Here is a 14,731-nt window from a genome sequence, read left to right as displayed (position 1 = left end):
CTCCCTGCAGAGGCAAGCTTGCTATTATGTTATGGAAAATGGACTTCTTTATAGACAACATAAACTGGGAGCTACGACTAAAAAAATATTATGCATACCGAAGTCACTTCGCAACACTGTTATTGAGACATTACATAGTCTACCAGCTGGAGGAGCGCATTACGGCTTCACTAAAACATACAAAAATGCACTGGATGGGATTTACTTTCCATTTATGAAGAACCATATTCAGAAAATGGTCAAGGAGTGTGTAATTTGTCAGCAGAATAAGCGCATAAAAGAGGCGCCATATGGAGAACTTTTAACGTTCAACTCACAGAAACCATTCGATAGAATCGCTTTAGATTTTAGCGGACCGTATCCACCAAGTGGTTTGCTCCGCCATAAATATATACTAAGTGCAATGGTACTCGATTTTTAATTGCTCAATCAGTAGCAGATACTTCAAGTGAGACAGCTGCTAACTTCCTTTTTGAAAATGTAATTTTACGCTACGGATGTCCGTCTCATTTAGATACAGACAGAGGTACTTCATTCACAGCTAGTTTATTTAAAGAACTATCGGAGAAATGTGGAATCCATCTGAAATTCGCTCCAGCAGCTAATCACAATTTAATTGGATTATTGGAACGATCACATGCTATTTTACAGGGACTTATGAAAAACTTCGTGAACTCAAAACACACAGATTGGCTTTTATACTTGCAATCGGCCGTGTGGTCGTACAATGTTAATTACCAGGAGAATTTGAAGAACAGTCCATTTTTTCTTCTTCATGGATTTACGCCTAGATTAGTCTGGGAGAGCGGACTACATTTAACGCCCAGTGTGAATGTAAACAACGAGATGAGATTCAAGATTCTCGAAAAAGCACGAGCAGCAGCTTATGAGAGTCTACAGAAACGCCACCGACAAGCAAAAAAGTACTACGATAAACGTCACCAGTCCATTGAATTTACGCCAGGAGAATTGGTTCTAGTATACGATGGCAGTCATCGTGTATACACCGCTAAATGCTTCTCGGGAGTATTTAAAGGACCTTGTAAAATTATAGCAAAAGAAAATCCCAATGTTTACAAAGTGGAATATAAGACAAAACGGGAACAGACAGTCGTAGACTCAATTTCGGTCCAGAGATTGAAGAAATACTATGCTTCGGAACACGGTAGCGGCGATGAGAATGTAAATGGTGATGATGAGACTGAAGAACAGGAACAGTCAGGAGTGAATGAGTGAGAACATACCTTTTACCCTGTACGTAACTTACTTTTCAGTACTCCGATGCACTAAATAAATTTTACATCTTGCAAATATTTTTTTAAACTAACAAACACTAAAATTATGTGAAATATTATTGTTTAGCCCTTAATAATTGCACGGAAGTGTAAAACTAGTTATTACCACACTAAAATCATTAGTTACAACATGTAGACATCGAGGTTTCATAATAATGAACAACAAATACAGTAACGCGCAAAAATAATAATAATTAATATTATTGTATTCACGGATAGTGAACAAAGGGAATGGTGATGAATATAATTTGCGCGCAAGGAATTTTCCTCAGATTTCTGTAGGCCTGCAGAGAACTGATGGAAATAATCTTTTGTGAACTACAAAAGATAAATAGTGTAAGTCAATAATAGACTTTAGTATTTTTTATGAATAAAATGTGTTAAACACATTCGGTAAGAAAATGAGAATTCAAATTCTCTATGATTCAGCGTGGTTAGTCAAAATAGGGTTTTTAACAATTACACATTTTAATATTTCAATTGTTAAATTTAAGTAATAATTACATTTATAATTTTAATAACTAAATAAATGACAGAAATATGAGATTATCAGTTTTATAAGATTTAAATAACGTTAAATAAAGAGAACAGTTATAATAAGAGCTGACTAGGCATACAGCCAGTAAATTATTCAATTAAACAAGTTACAGATCAATAATAACTAAATAAGAATTGCGATAATAAGAATTATAATATAGATAATAATAATAACGAAGAGAATAGTAAACATATTGAGTTCTTTGATATTTACGACAGTCTTGAAGAAGTAAAGTATCTTTCATTAAACATGTACATTACATTGATCCATCTAATTTGGGATATTTCATTCCAAATATCACTCTACAATTATTGAATGTTATAATCAAGTTGCTTAGAGTACTTCCTAAGATATTTTCCCGTATTGTAAAATCCCACTACCATAAAATTTCCCTCACATGTATTTCACATTCTGAAAACGATATCGAAAATCAGCTTCGAACGTCTTCATGATAAATTATATGTCGTCAGCAAAAGGATAAAGTTCAACCAGGGTACAACGGAAATGTCCTTCCTCTTTAAGCAATGGGGAAACTTGAGTTACATTCAGAAAGACAGAACAACTGAAGAAATATGCAAGTTAGGCATTCTATTCGTTTCTTGCGGCAACGATATCTACCTACATCGGCAGGAGCAAAATTCTCTCTTGACATGAAGTAACCAACACGTTGCAAATTAAACAGCAGATATCTCACATTCCACATTAGCCGCGGAACTGAATAAACTGCCGATAGAGCATTCTTTCAACTCAGGCTATCGACTTCAAGGATACAAAAGAACATGCAATCTTATGTCCGTTCAGAACGATATTCCTTCATCTGGCAACATTTGGAATATAAATTGCAATTAAGTTTTCATTTTTATGTCATTTAATTTTAGGTGATTATATACAGGGTGTCATTTTAATGGCGCCCACGGACCACAGATTCGTATAGAGGACATCAAAACAAACAACTTTTCTCAGTAACATTTTTCTCGTTGGTGCGTCGATTCGACGTTACAGTCGTTCAAAAAAGACCGTTTTGCCGCCTGGATGCTGGCAACCCAACACAACATTTGATCGTAACTGTGATGTAATTTCCTGCAGCGAAACAGCGCACGGCAGGGTTGCAAGGAACACACAAATTTTGTGAAAATTGACAAACTACCAATCACATGATTAGATGTAAAACGAATCGAGAAATGCGTCAAGTAGACCGAACATCATAGCCTACCAGCCAGAAGATCAGCAGTCATCTCAGGGGAAGGGTGAAGTGAACCAACGGTATGAAAAATGGTAAAAACGTATTCAAAATGAAGTGTCAATATCGGATTTAGTCTCAGCCTATATGTCAAATATCAACGAGAATACATTTTATTGAACTTACAGCTTACATGTGGCTGTTTACGCCCAGCTACATATTTGCAAATCTCGTTGCAAGGTTGATATCTACAGGTTTGTGTCCAGATGCCCTGTGGTACTTTTGTGCTGATAACGGATGAATCCGAGGTTCACGTTGTTACATTATGGCTAAAACACGTACAACCACAGTAACAATCTAATTATGAATCAGTAGCTAATATACTGCCCTGTTCACAGTTGCAAACTATTACATGTGTATCCGGTGAGTAAATAAACACAGTCGTCGGATAGCTTGTATTGCTACTACTTATATCCCTGTATTTTCAACCATTTTTGTCACTTGCCTCATAATGTCCTGAATTATATTATGTGTTGCTTACCTTTGGCATTTTGAGTTCTTTCATTTCTATTTTGTCATTTGTTCAGTGTGTCACAGACAACTAGTATCAGAAGGACGAAGTGGATAAACTAAATTGTAGATGCCAACTTGGTAACTAGATTTGCAAATATTTGACATGTAAGCCGAGACAAAATTCGATATGACCACTTCCACTTGAATTCTATTTCCTTTCTACCATTTTTCGTATCGTTTGTTTACTTCCTATTAGGTTAAAGAACGTGTTTTCTCGTTTCCTTTTATGGTACATAATGTGGCTGATTGTAGCTATGTCATTTTTCACAGAATATGAGTGTTCCTGGCAACCCTGGAACGCATCGCTCCACGACGGGATATGACGTCACAAATGCAATCAAATGTTGTGTGTGGTTGCCAGCATTCAGGCGGCAAAACGGTCTTTTTTGAACGACTGTAGCGCCGAAATGACGCACCAACGAGAAAAATGTTACTGGGAAAAGTTGTTTGTTTTGATGTCCTCTATACGAATCTGTGGTCCGTGGGCGCCATTAAAATGACACCCTGTATATAGTTAAACACTACCAATTGTCAACTTTCATTTTTTTTCTCTCCATATTTTTTTGTATACACAATTGTATATTATTTTCCTTAAATATTCTTAGGCTGATTACAATATCATTAGGGGAGAAAGAGTCTATAAAAGTCAACGAAATTTCGGATTCTTAGAATATTATTTTACTTATTCCAATTGTCATGAACACTATCAGCAAGTTGTGTATTTTACAATTAATCTCTATTAATGACGATATTTTATCAATATTATACTAACAGAAGGACGATTGATCAACACATTATTTTTTAGTAATCTTTAAAGTACTTCATTCAATTCAATTGTTATTTATAAATATTTTTAGACATCAATCATAATTTAAATTTTGCAGTAGTATACAGTATACACTCATAACACTCTCAAGAGTATTTACAATATTACGTTCAATTCATATGTAAAGTTCAATTTGCTTTTAGTAATTATTAGTAGTTATATTTATTTTTTCTCTTCTCAAGATTCTAATTATATTTGGTGTGTAAAGGATGGCATTAATTAGAATTTGGGTAATTTATAGTAAGAGTAAATGTTATGACTGAATCGGTACTCCTTTTCAAATTCCATTTCCTGAAATACATCAACCCTCAACGACAAGAATTTTCATACTTGTAATATTTACAAGTACTACTTTCTTAAAATAAGGGTGACTTAGAGGCGCCCTTGTCTCAACAAAACCTCTACACCTACCGACATATTAAGTTCTCTCACACACACAACATTACACTAACGATCAGGAGGAAATGCCTGTTCGGTATATGAAGCAAATTTCCTTTCCACAACCTACCTGAATTGCCTCACAGATAATTCAAATTTTAACGGTGAAATGAACATTTTAACAATATTATGAAACCATGTTAACAGTCCTCAGTTCAACTTTTTCACAGATGTCAACGTCTAGAGATGGTCACCAGCTAAAACCTTGGAGAAATAAGAAGTCAACATGATTTACACCTGAAAGACGCAGAGACATTATTATTTTGGTCTACGAACTCTTTTTGAGAATTTCTCAAGATTTTCTTTTCATTTTTTGACACGTGGAAACAGGAATTACAATTAGACCTTTCATCAATTTTAATTACGCAGTTCAGCAAAATCAGTTGATCAGCACCAAATCGTTTAACACGGATCTCCTTCATTCTATTCTAATTAACTCCTACTGAAGTCAAGTGGTAGTGAGGCTAATATCCAACGCTGATACACACATTCATACATCGAATTGAAGGAATATTTACATACAACTAAATATTTCACATTCACATTTCGACGATATGCAATTCTTTACTGTACGTTTTTCATCAATGACAATATTTGTAGCTGCAAAGTTAATGCATCAAAGTGAAAAACATTTTTCACGGCCACAAGGAATTGACTATATACATATATATACATGGTTTGATTCAAGAAGAAACTTCATTGCTATACGCAGAGACTATTAAGTGATGATAACAAGAGTAAAATTATGGTATTTTACATGAACTTTTTGTGAGAATCAGGATAACTCAAGGATTATTTTATGGACAAATGTTAGTGCTGTGATTTTATCTATCGAACACTATTATATTCTTATTTTCAAATACATAAATTCATGTACATATATTATTACTCAAGGACAGTTACTGATACAGTGTATATATTTTGATTAACTTCAAATTTTCTAATTAAATATTTATTGTGATAGTTGACATATATTATAAATAAAAACGACAGCGATATTTAAATGATACAATAAAGTAAGAGACGGTGAAATTTACATCGATAATGACATATGTGTGCAAGTGTAACTCGGATGAGTATCACAAACGTTGCTGATTTTGTAAATATTAACTTCCAAATACATAACAGTGTTGTACAGTGTCAGTGCTTGCAGGATCGATTACACTACTTCGCTAGTGTGTCATTGAGACATAAATTTTGACAAGATCCATTCTTGTGGAACAATGCTTTTATAATTTTCTCACGTGGTATCAGAGTGTTGCATGCTTATGCACGGACTTCGCTACGTCATCATGTAGTATTGGAACTCAGATGTGTAGCGTAAGCCTCTCAATGAATACGCGCACGAGCAGATTGTCAAGTTAGCATAACAAACTCACGTGCCAGTGTTTACCTTTTATATGCTTTACGCAGACATGTATTTTTTTCTTCTCTTTTTTTCTATCGAGACTTGTGATATATCTATATTTTCAGGACCTATATTATTCCATTTACATATATTCTGGGTAATGGTATGTTATTACAATATTTTTAGTACACTATATTTTATAATAAAAAAAAAATCTCTCCATAGAAAGTATCGATATGGAATACAACTTTAAATCTTTCATCTTTAGGTGAAAATCAAAAGATTTTCTTTAGGGGGTAGAGGAGCGTATCGTACCCAAGATATTGGGCAAGAAGTATCAAGTCTTAGCATAGCAGGTATCAGAGAAAGGAATGCTGAATACGTAATCAGGCAAAGGTCGGGTGATTGACTTGGAAGTCGTATGTGGCATGAGGGTTGGAATTGTCAGGAGGTGTGATCAGTTGGCGAGATTACGAGAGAGAGTAAGGACTACGGATTGTGAGAGAGGAGCAAAGTAGGGAACGACTATTGGACGATGGTGTGTGACAAGAGACAAGTGATAGTTGAGAGGACAAGCTAGGAACAATCTCCATATATTTGTAAGGCAAGTAATATCCTTTCCTTAACCAATCCATATCGGTTCAGTCATGGAGAGTATAAACCCCATATCTAATCTAAGCTAATTTCTATCGCCATTCCTTTAAAAGGTAACCTCTTGCATTTATCACATTTAGGCCAAGCGAGTGATAACCATCTGAGAGATGAATGAGGAATAGCTACATCACCCAATTAAATCTAGAGGTTCTTGGTTCGATCCCAAACGCAGCATGGGAGTTGCGTTACGCAGCGTAAAATAAACAAATGATTCCCATTTTTTTTATCTAAATCGGTTTGGTCACCGTTTGACCATATTAAATAATAATGAACAAATAAAGGTACTAATAAGTAAGTAAGAATTTCCGTCTCCCTTTAGTCGTATGCGGAAAGTTCGCATATGCAAAACGTTTAATATCATATGAATAACGTTACCTGGATTTTTTTTAAAAGTAAATGTGACGTTTGCGGATCATATGGTTTATTTTTAGTACAGTCACTTTATTACGATATTTTGACAAATCCAGCGACTGGGTAAATGAGGCTATAAACCTTGAATCTTTCCCCTCGGCATGTCGTACTACATGTTTTGTTGTACTGAAACATTGCTTGCCTCCTTCGTAAGACTACGCTTCGCTACTGCTGATCTGGGCCCTGGGCTCAGTTCAGATCCCTTTTTGCTTCTTGCCAACATTACTCCCGGAAACACAGGTGCAGGTGATGAAAATAGACACTAGCTAACACACTAGCACTAGTTTATATTTGTATAATAAACGAGAAGAGTTCAAAAAACACAGACAAAACTAAAAGGAAGTCTCTCCTTCCACTTTCAATTTTCAAATCCCACTAACAAGTGTTCAGAATACAGCTGTACTGTACCTTCTCAATTCACAGATATCCACTGTTTCGCAACAACAATCACTGGTATTTATCAAGCAAGAATGTGCTCACAGTAACAACAAATGAAGCCAAAAATATTGCAACAGAAACTTGCACAATGAACTCAATAATACCCTTATAATATTGTTCGCTACATCAGAATAAGCTTTGAAGTTATTGACAAAATTATATATAGTTCAAATGAGAAACCAACCTTTGCAGAAGAAGAAGATGAAAAATATAATATTATTTACAGAAACCATTTATATAATATCCTGCCACTTGTATGAATGTGTAGGCTAATAGAAAACAAAAGAATACAAGGACACATAAAATTTATTTGTATGTGAAAGCCAAAAAAGAGATTTCTTAAAGCATTTTCCAGACTTTTGGCCACCACTGTATATTCAAGAAATGAATGCCCTCTTTGATTGAGTATGGCAATATAAAATACATGGGGAATGGAATCCAATTTTCATGCTTCTAAGAGAGAATTCACACCGAAGTGACAGGCGACACGTGGCGCTTGGGAACGAGCCAATCAGCAGCAATATTTCACAACGTAGCAGCATGACGGACCACATAAGCCTGCGTTCGATTGCTGAAATCCTCAAGCGACAGTGTTGCCTGTCGCATCGGTATGAATTCTCCCTAACATATTTAGAGATGTTGAACTCCAAAGCTCCCCTCTTGGCACACATTTGAGTCTTTTATATGCTACATTTATTGAATTAACTTGATTTGATTTAATTTTTGTGATTTAGCGTCCCTTTCTTACATTTTTGCCTAATCGCGACGCTGAGGATGAGTGATGATGTCATGACATTGATCAAGGGACACTCACAGAGATCACCCATGGTCAGGCCGGGATTCGAACCTGCGACACGTGGCGTCGTAGCGCGCTGTGCTAACCACTCCGCCACGGAGGTGAGCTGCTAAATTGGATTTCGTAATATTATGAGTAGGTCTAGGATTTTTCTGACCTAAATATCACCAAAATATGCAAAATAAAATATGCTCTTATGACCTGAAATTTTACAAAATATGCACTGTAATTTGAAAAATATGCCCTTATAACTACAGTAGACTGTTTCAAACATCAATATCTAACATATGATGAGATATTTTCACATACGTACTAGTCGGTAGCGCGTCTGACTACCATGCTAAAGGTCTCGGGTTCGATCCCCGACCGGTTCAAATCTTGGAACTTTTCTAACGTCGGAAGCGGCCCCGGCGATAACCCAGCGTCGAATAACATGGTTACCTGGGGGAAACCCTGGGGGGTAAAGGCGGTCAGGGGCGTGATGCTGATCACATCACCCCCACTCACGACCGGATCAAGAAAGTGTGGGGCGTTACCCCCACACCCCCTATACGCCTTCATGGCGTGGTGCTAAGCACAGGGGAGCACTTTACCTTTTACTATCTTTAATTCACTTTGCGGGCCCTGAGCTGCAATGGACAATGAATACTTTATGTAAATGAAAATGAAAAAATGATTTTGCTGCAGTCCAAAAGAAAACCTCTAGTGAACATCAGAGTAAGAACGAATCCACTTCGAAAATGACGAAAAGGCGAAAATATACTGAATATTACCGAAAATCCATCAAAATATGCTATATCACGCAAAAATGGCCAAATATACTAAAATATGCCCTTAAAAAGCGCCTTAATTTAATTAGTATCTTCACAATATGAATTTCTATATATGCAGGGAACATATCACCCTTAACAAAGAAATATATGCTAAGTCATGAAAATCCTATCCCTAATTATGAGTATACAGGGTAAGTCAAAATGATGGACCCGATTTCAGACATTTATTCTGTGAAATATAATAAACAAATGTTATTGTGAGACATGTGCTAAGAAAGGTAAACTGTCAAAGTTTTTTTCAGACAAATCACAAGTGTTCTATGTGAGCACCTCGCGTAACACGGCACACATCAAGCCGATAGTCTATCTCCTGACAAACCTTGTGTAGCATGTTGCGGTCAATATCAGCAATGGCTGCTGCGATGCGGGTACGCAGGTCATCCAATGTTGTTGGAAGTGGTGGTACGTAAACATGATCCTTGACAAAACCCCACATGAAGAAATCACATGGGGACAAGTCGGGGGAACGAGGTGGCCAATGAAGGAGAGGTCGATCCTCCGGAGACGCACGGCCTATCCAACGTTGTTCAAATGCTCCATTGAGATGGTCCCGAACGCTGCCATGGTAATGTGCAGGGGCACCATCCAATTGGAGAATGAAATCTGCGCTATCCTCTGCAAGCTGTGGAAGGAGCCATAGTTGCAGCATATCAAGGAAAACGAGTCCCGTCACAGTACGTTCATGGAAGAAAAAGGGCCCATAAATCTTTTCATGGGAAATGGCACGAAAGGCATTCACTTTGAGAGAGTCGCGTTTGTGTTCCACAAATTCATGGGGGTTAGCAGTTCCCTAAATCCTTACGTTGTGTCTATTCACTTTCCCTGAAAGGTGAAAAGTTGCATCATCACTGTAAATTAACCTCCCAGACATCCCATCCATTTCCATTAATGCGAGGAAATCAGCACAGAAGGATGCACGCAAAGCATAATCAGTGTCTTTTAAGGCTTGAACTAGTTGCAAGCGGTAAGGGTTTCATTTGTAAACGTTTCTGCAGAACCCGCCAGACAGTTTTCTCGCTGCCCGGTAGGTGGACTTCTGTGGACTCCGCACGAAACATGTGCGCACTCGTTCCACTGTCTCTTCCCCAGTCGACGGACGGCCAGTCGATTTTCATTTACAGATGCAGCCCGAATCTCTGAAATGTTCATACCACTTATGAATGGCCTTCCCCGTAGGTGGCTCTCTCCGATATTTGGTATGGAAATGCCATTGCACACTAATCACAGATTTGTTCACATGATAATCAAGCACACAGAAAGATCTCTGTTCTCCAGTCAACGCCATTTTCCTGCTCGCTGCTGACTCCTAGCGGTAGAAAGTGGAAACACTGCGTGGAAACTAAACTTTGAAAGTTAACCTTTCGAAGCGCATGTCTCACAATAACATATGTTTATTACATTTCACAGAATAAATTTCTGTAATCGGGTCCATCATTTTGACTTGCCCTGTAGTGAGAAATGAAAATGAGATTGAGAATCTCGGTGGGGCAGGGCGTCTCACTGACCCAGGTTCGATTCCCGTGGTGAGTGATTTCAATTTTCGGCAATATTCCTGCATGAAGTGGCTCTGGGATTCGCCCAGATTCTAATAAATAACCTGGGAGTAAAGGCGATCGGAGCGTGGAGCTGATCACACATCTACAAATATCCCAACGTACCTTCACTGTTTGGTGCAATGTGCATGGGGTAACTTTGTCTTTTTTAATGTAAGTGAGAGAAAAGAGTTAAGTTGGCACCACTGTTGGTAGCGATAGAAACGAACTGTAATGATAGATGGTTCTTTGAATGTTTACTTTGAATATTTTTTCATTAACAAAATTCAAAATTCCTTTACACGCCTGAGAATGTTAGTTTATTTTTGAGTGACGTGTGGTCAATGTATCGAGTCCCACCATGACAGTATCTTTTTCTGACTTTCAACTAGAGTATGGTGGGGCGTAGCTCTTGTACTGTGTTTATCAACATGTGGATATCTTATAATGGACTTGGTGAAGAAGTGGCATGATTCGCCAGTGATTGTGACCTTTGCGGAGAAACCAATGTCCATATCGGACATCCCTTTTCCTGCCGTGAGCTTCTGCATGCTCCCAACTGTCGACAGGAGGAGGTTTGATATAGCAGAGGTCCTAAGCAGATGGCCGAACGTCACCGACAGAGAGTAAGTCTAATCTTATTGTATCCTTTACAGCTAGTTTTACAGCTTAACCAAGATGAAAATACTCTCTGCTAATAGAATCGCGAACTAAAGGGGCAGTCATTTGTTATCTCTCGTCTCTTCCTCCTTCTCTCATGCCTTTGACAGTGCTGCACAATCTGGCAACGCGGGAACAATGTAAGCATCTGGTTACATCACCCACGATTCCTCCGCTTGCTTACGGTTGAAAATTCAACTACAGCGCCACAGGGACATTCTTATCTTGGTCAAACTGTAACAGTCTTCTCCCTTCCTTCCCTTCCCACGCACGGCCAATCAATGTTACCGATCCATTCTTATTTTACTAACTGTCTGGTAACGGAACAGTTAGTAGGCAAACTATAATGTTGTGTAAGTTTTGTTCCAAAAGCTCGTAACAAACTCTGTGTAACGCTTTTTCTTATTGACTACGAAATGCCACACCCAGAATTCAATTTATCAAAATATACTGTAGCGTAGAAATTTTTATATTTCATCATCTATCGTGGCCCCAAAGTGTAATTCATTTCTTGGGTCCTGAATTGTTCTGTACTTGAATGCTTGTTTGAATCACGTTACCAGGAAAGCTACATTTTATGTCAACTTTTTAAGCAAGTTCAAGAACATTCAAACACGCCATTGCTACAAAAATGGTAAAATGAAGTGTAAACATATAAATAAATATTCCATATTCCAGTATGATATAAAATTTGTAATTCATGCAATTTATCCAGAATACAAACAGACGGATCTAGTGAGTATCACTACTGGCAACACTGCAGCCAGGACAGAAAGAAGGGTAGGGGCTATAAGGTTAAACCTGAGTTGCCTCCACTCGCAATAGAATCTATTATGGTTCTATATGTTGCACACTGATTACCCGTTTGCATTCCAGGTACAGAATCCTTGTGGGTCTTCAGTCACTTGAAGGTTGCACACCAACCCTTAGCGCAAAGAACGAGAATGCGACAGAGGAAGAGAAAGAATTCTCATCGCAAGAAATAACACCAGACGATCTAATGCTTGTCCGTGAGGTAATTATAGCTATATTGAGAGGAAAACTGATCTACACCAATGATTTGTGTGAATGTTTCATGTGCTTGGGATGGAAAATGCACGATATTTTGTATCTATATTAGATTATATTTTTATGGTTGAGACTCATTTCTCAGTTTCAAAAAAGCTCTTTCATTCAATAACGCAGCTACAAGTAATAGTTACTTTGTGATAACTGTAACTAGTTAATTTTAATAGTAAGTGTATGCTGCAACGTCCACCCACGCAGTGCTCAGCACCACGGCGCAGGAGTACTGGTACTGGCTGCGTTCAACACGCTAAACACTGCAGTTGGGTGGTCGGCAAAAGTTTACCTATATGTGCTAACTTAATCAGTCGTAGTACAAAGACTCAGAAATACCTCAGGGCTTGCTGGGTGTAAAGAAAGACTAAACCAGGTTTATATATATATATATATGTATATATATATATATATTTATTTATTTTATATATTTATTATCATCTGAACACAAAGATGTCCGTTAGCACACGAGTCTTTACCTGTATCCCTTACGTGCTTTTACCTGTACCATCTTTAGACTCAAAACAAAAAGGGGGAAACAGGGAACATCCAATTCATCCCTCGCAGTGAGGCGCCAATGGGGAGTATGGAGACCTAATTTTATTTAGGGCCTGGTCGCCGCAGTCGTCACGGGTTCCCCTGAAAGAGAGAGTAGGTTGTCTGGAAACCCAACGCCACACTACCCTGGCGGGGTGCCGCAGGTTGATAGGGGAAGGAAACCTCTCGCAGCAAGCGGAGCGGGTCCTCTCACTCTAAAGTGGAGTTGTTCTCTCTCGCCAATAAGCGGAGTGGGGTATCTCTCACTCGAAAGTGGAGTGGGTTCTCTTGCCAAAGGCAGAGTTCAACCTCTCTCGCTGGAAGGCGGAGTGCGGCTTCTCTCGCCCGCAGGCGGAGGACAACTTCTCTTGGGTGCTTGGTCTCTCGCAAGAGCGGAGTGCAACTTCCTTCCTTCCTTAGGATGCTTGGAATTATCGCAAGAGCGGAGTTATCCTTCTTCCAGGTCCGTTGGTAAGAGAGATTCTATCGTGAGCCGACCTGAAAGCCAACTGCACTCCGGGATTTTTTTTTTTTTTTGGAGATTTGGCGTCAGGATTTGTGTATCCCAGCATATTGTTTATTTAACATTAACTAGAATCGACAATAATTTACAATACTGTTACAATAATTACTTTTCTTTACATCAATATTTTACAAAAACTAACGCAACTGTCGCGTTAGTACAATTTACAATGTTCCCAGAAAATCCCCAAAATCTACTCACTACTACATATATATGAACATTCACAATCACAATCATTACATTAACTTGATTGTCATTTCATTTATCTGGTTTATATAAACAGTCATGGACGGGGAAGTGAAACCCTCTCTACTCTGGGTTTTATCTGACCTATAGCTTGCACTAGTGGGTCACATGGTACCTTACGGTGCCAAAGCATCGACTAACTGGGTAATCACCCGTCGTCGTGTCGACCGGTCCGGCGCTTCCCGGATTGTTTGTAGTCCCTGGAGGAGCTGTATCAGGCCTGGGAGTATGTCGGGCTGCGCCAGTTGACGGAGTAAATCCAACAAGGACGCATGATCTGGTGTCGAAGGAGCTGCTTGGCGAGAAGGCTGTCGAGCTGTGGGAGGGCGTCGGTCTCTCCTACTGGGTGCTGGCTTCTGATTGGTTGTAGTTCTGGGACGGTAATCTCTGGCTGGCGTCTTCACCGGTACGTCCTGTCGAATGGGTCGTGGTATGACCTGGCGTTTTGGGTCCGATTGGGCCCGTCGTTCTTTCTTTACGTTTTGAAACAGAGAGCACCCCCTGTAACTGGCGTAGTGAGATAATCCGCAATTTGCCCATCTTGGCAAGATAGCTTGGTCCTTGTTCGGGCAGTCGGAGAATTTATGTGGCCCCGCGCACTTCACGCAGCGAGGCGTAGCAAAACAGTGACGCTGGCCATGCCCGACCCTCTGGCAGGCATGGCATTGAAGTATCTGCTGGGAGTGGTATTTTTCCACTCTAATCGTGTAAGGTCCTAGATGATCAAGCTGGTATATTTGTTGTGACTTCTCAGTTCGAGGCAGTACAACCATTATCAAAGGTAGCGGGCGTCTGGTCGAAGCGGGTCCGTGGGAGCCCTGGACTGCATTTGGTGTTGTCGTCT

At 38.9% G+C, this 14,731-nt stretch overlaps 1 protein-coding gene across 1 annotated transcript in view; it reads left to right on the top strand.

Annotated features, from left to right (window-relative positions):
• The window catches only part of LOC145982992 (pickpocket protein 28-like), a 40,870-nt gene that overhangs the window by 11,975 nt on the left and 14,164 nt on the right, over positions 1-14,731 (top strand). The window contains exons 3-4 of the mRNA XM_083116276.1: positions 11,255-11,488; positions 12,399-12,537. Of these exons, the coding sequence (XP_082972402.1) occupies positions 11,255-11,488; positions 12,399-12,537 (373 nt within the window). The remainder of the gene's footprint in view (positions 1-11,254; positions 11,489-12,398; positions 12,538-14,731) is intronic.

Source organism: Lepisma saccharinum, unplaced genomic scaffold (assembly GCF_977018435.1).
Source record: "Lepisma saccharinum unplaced genomic scaffold, izLepSacc3.1 HAP1_SCAFFOLD_524, whole genome shotgun sequence".
Taxonomy (NCBI): domain Eukaryota; kingdom Metazoa; phylum Arthropoda; class Insecta; order Zygentoma; family Lepismatidae; genus Lepisma; species Lepisma saccharinum.
This window is presented reverse-complemented; position numbering and strand designations above follow the sequence as displayed.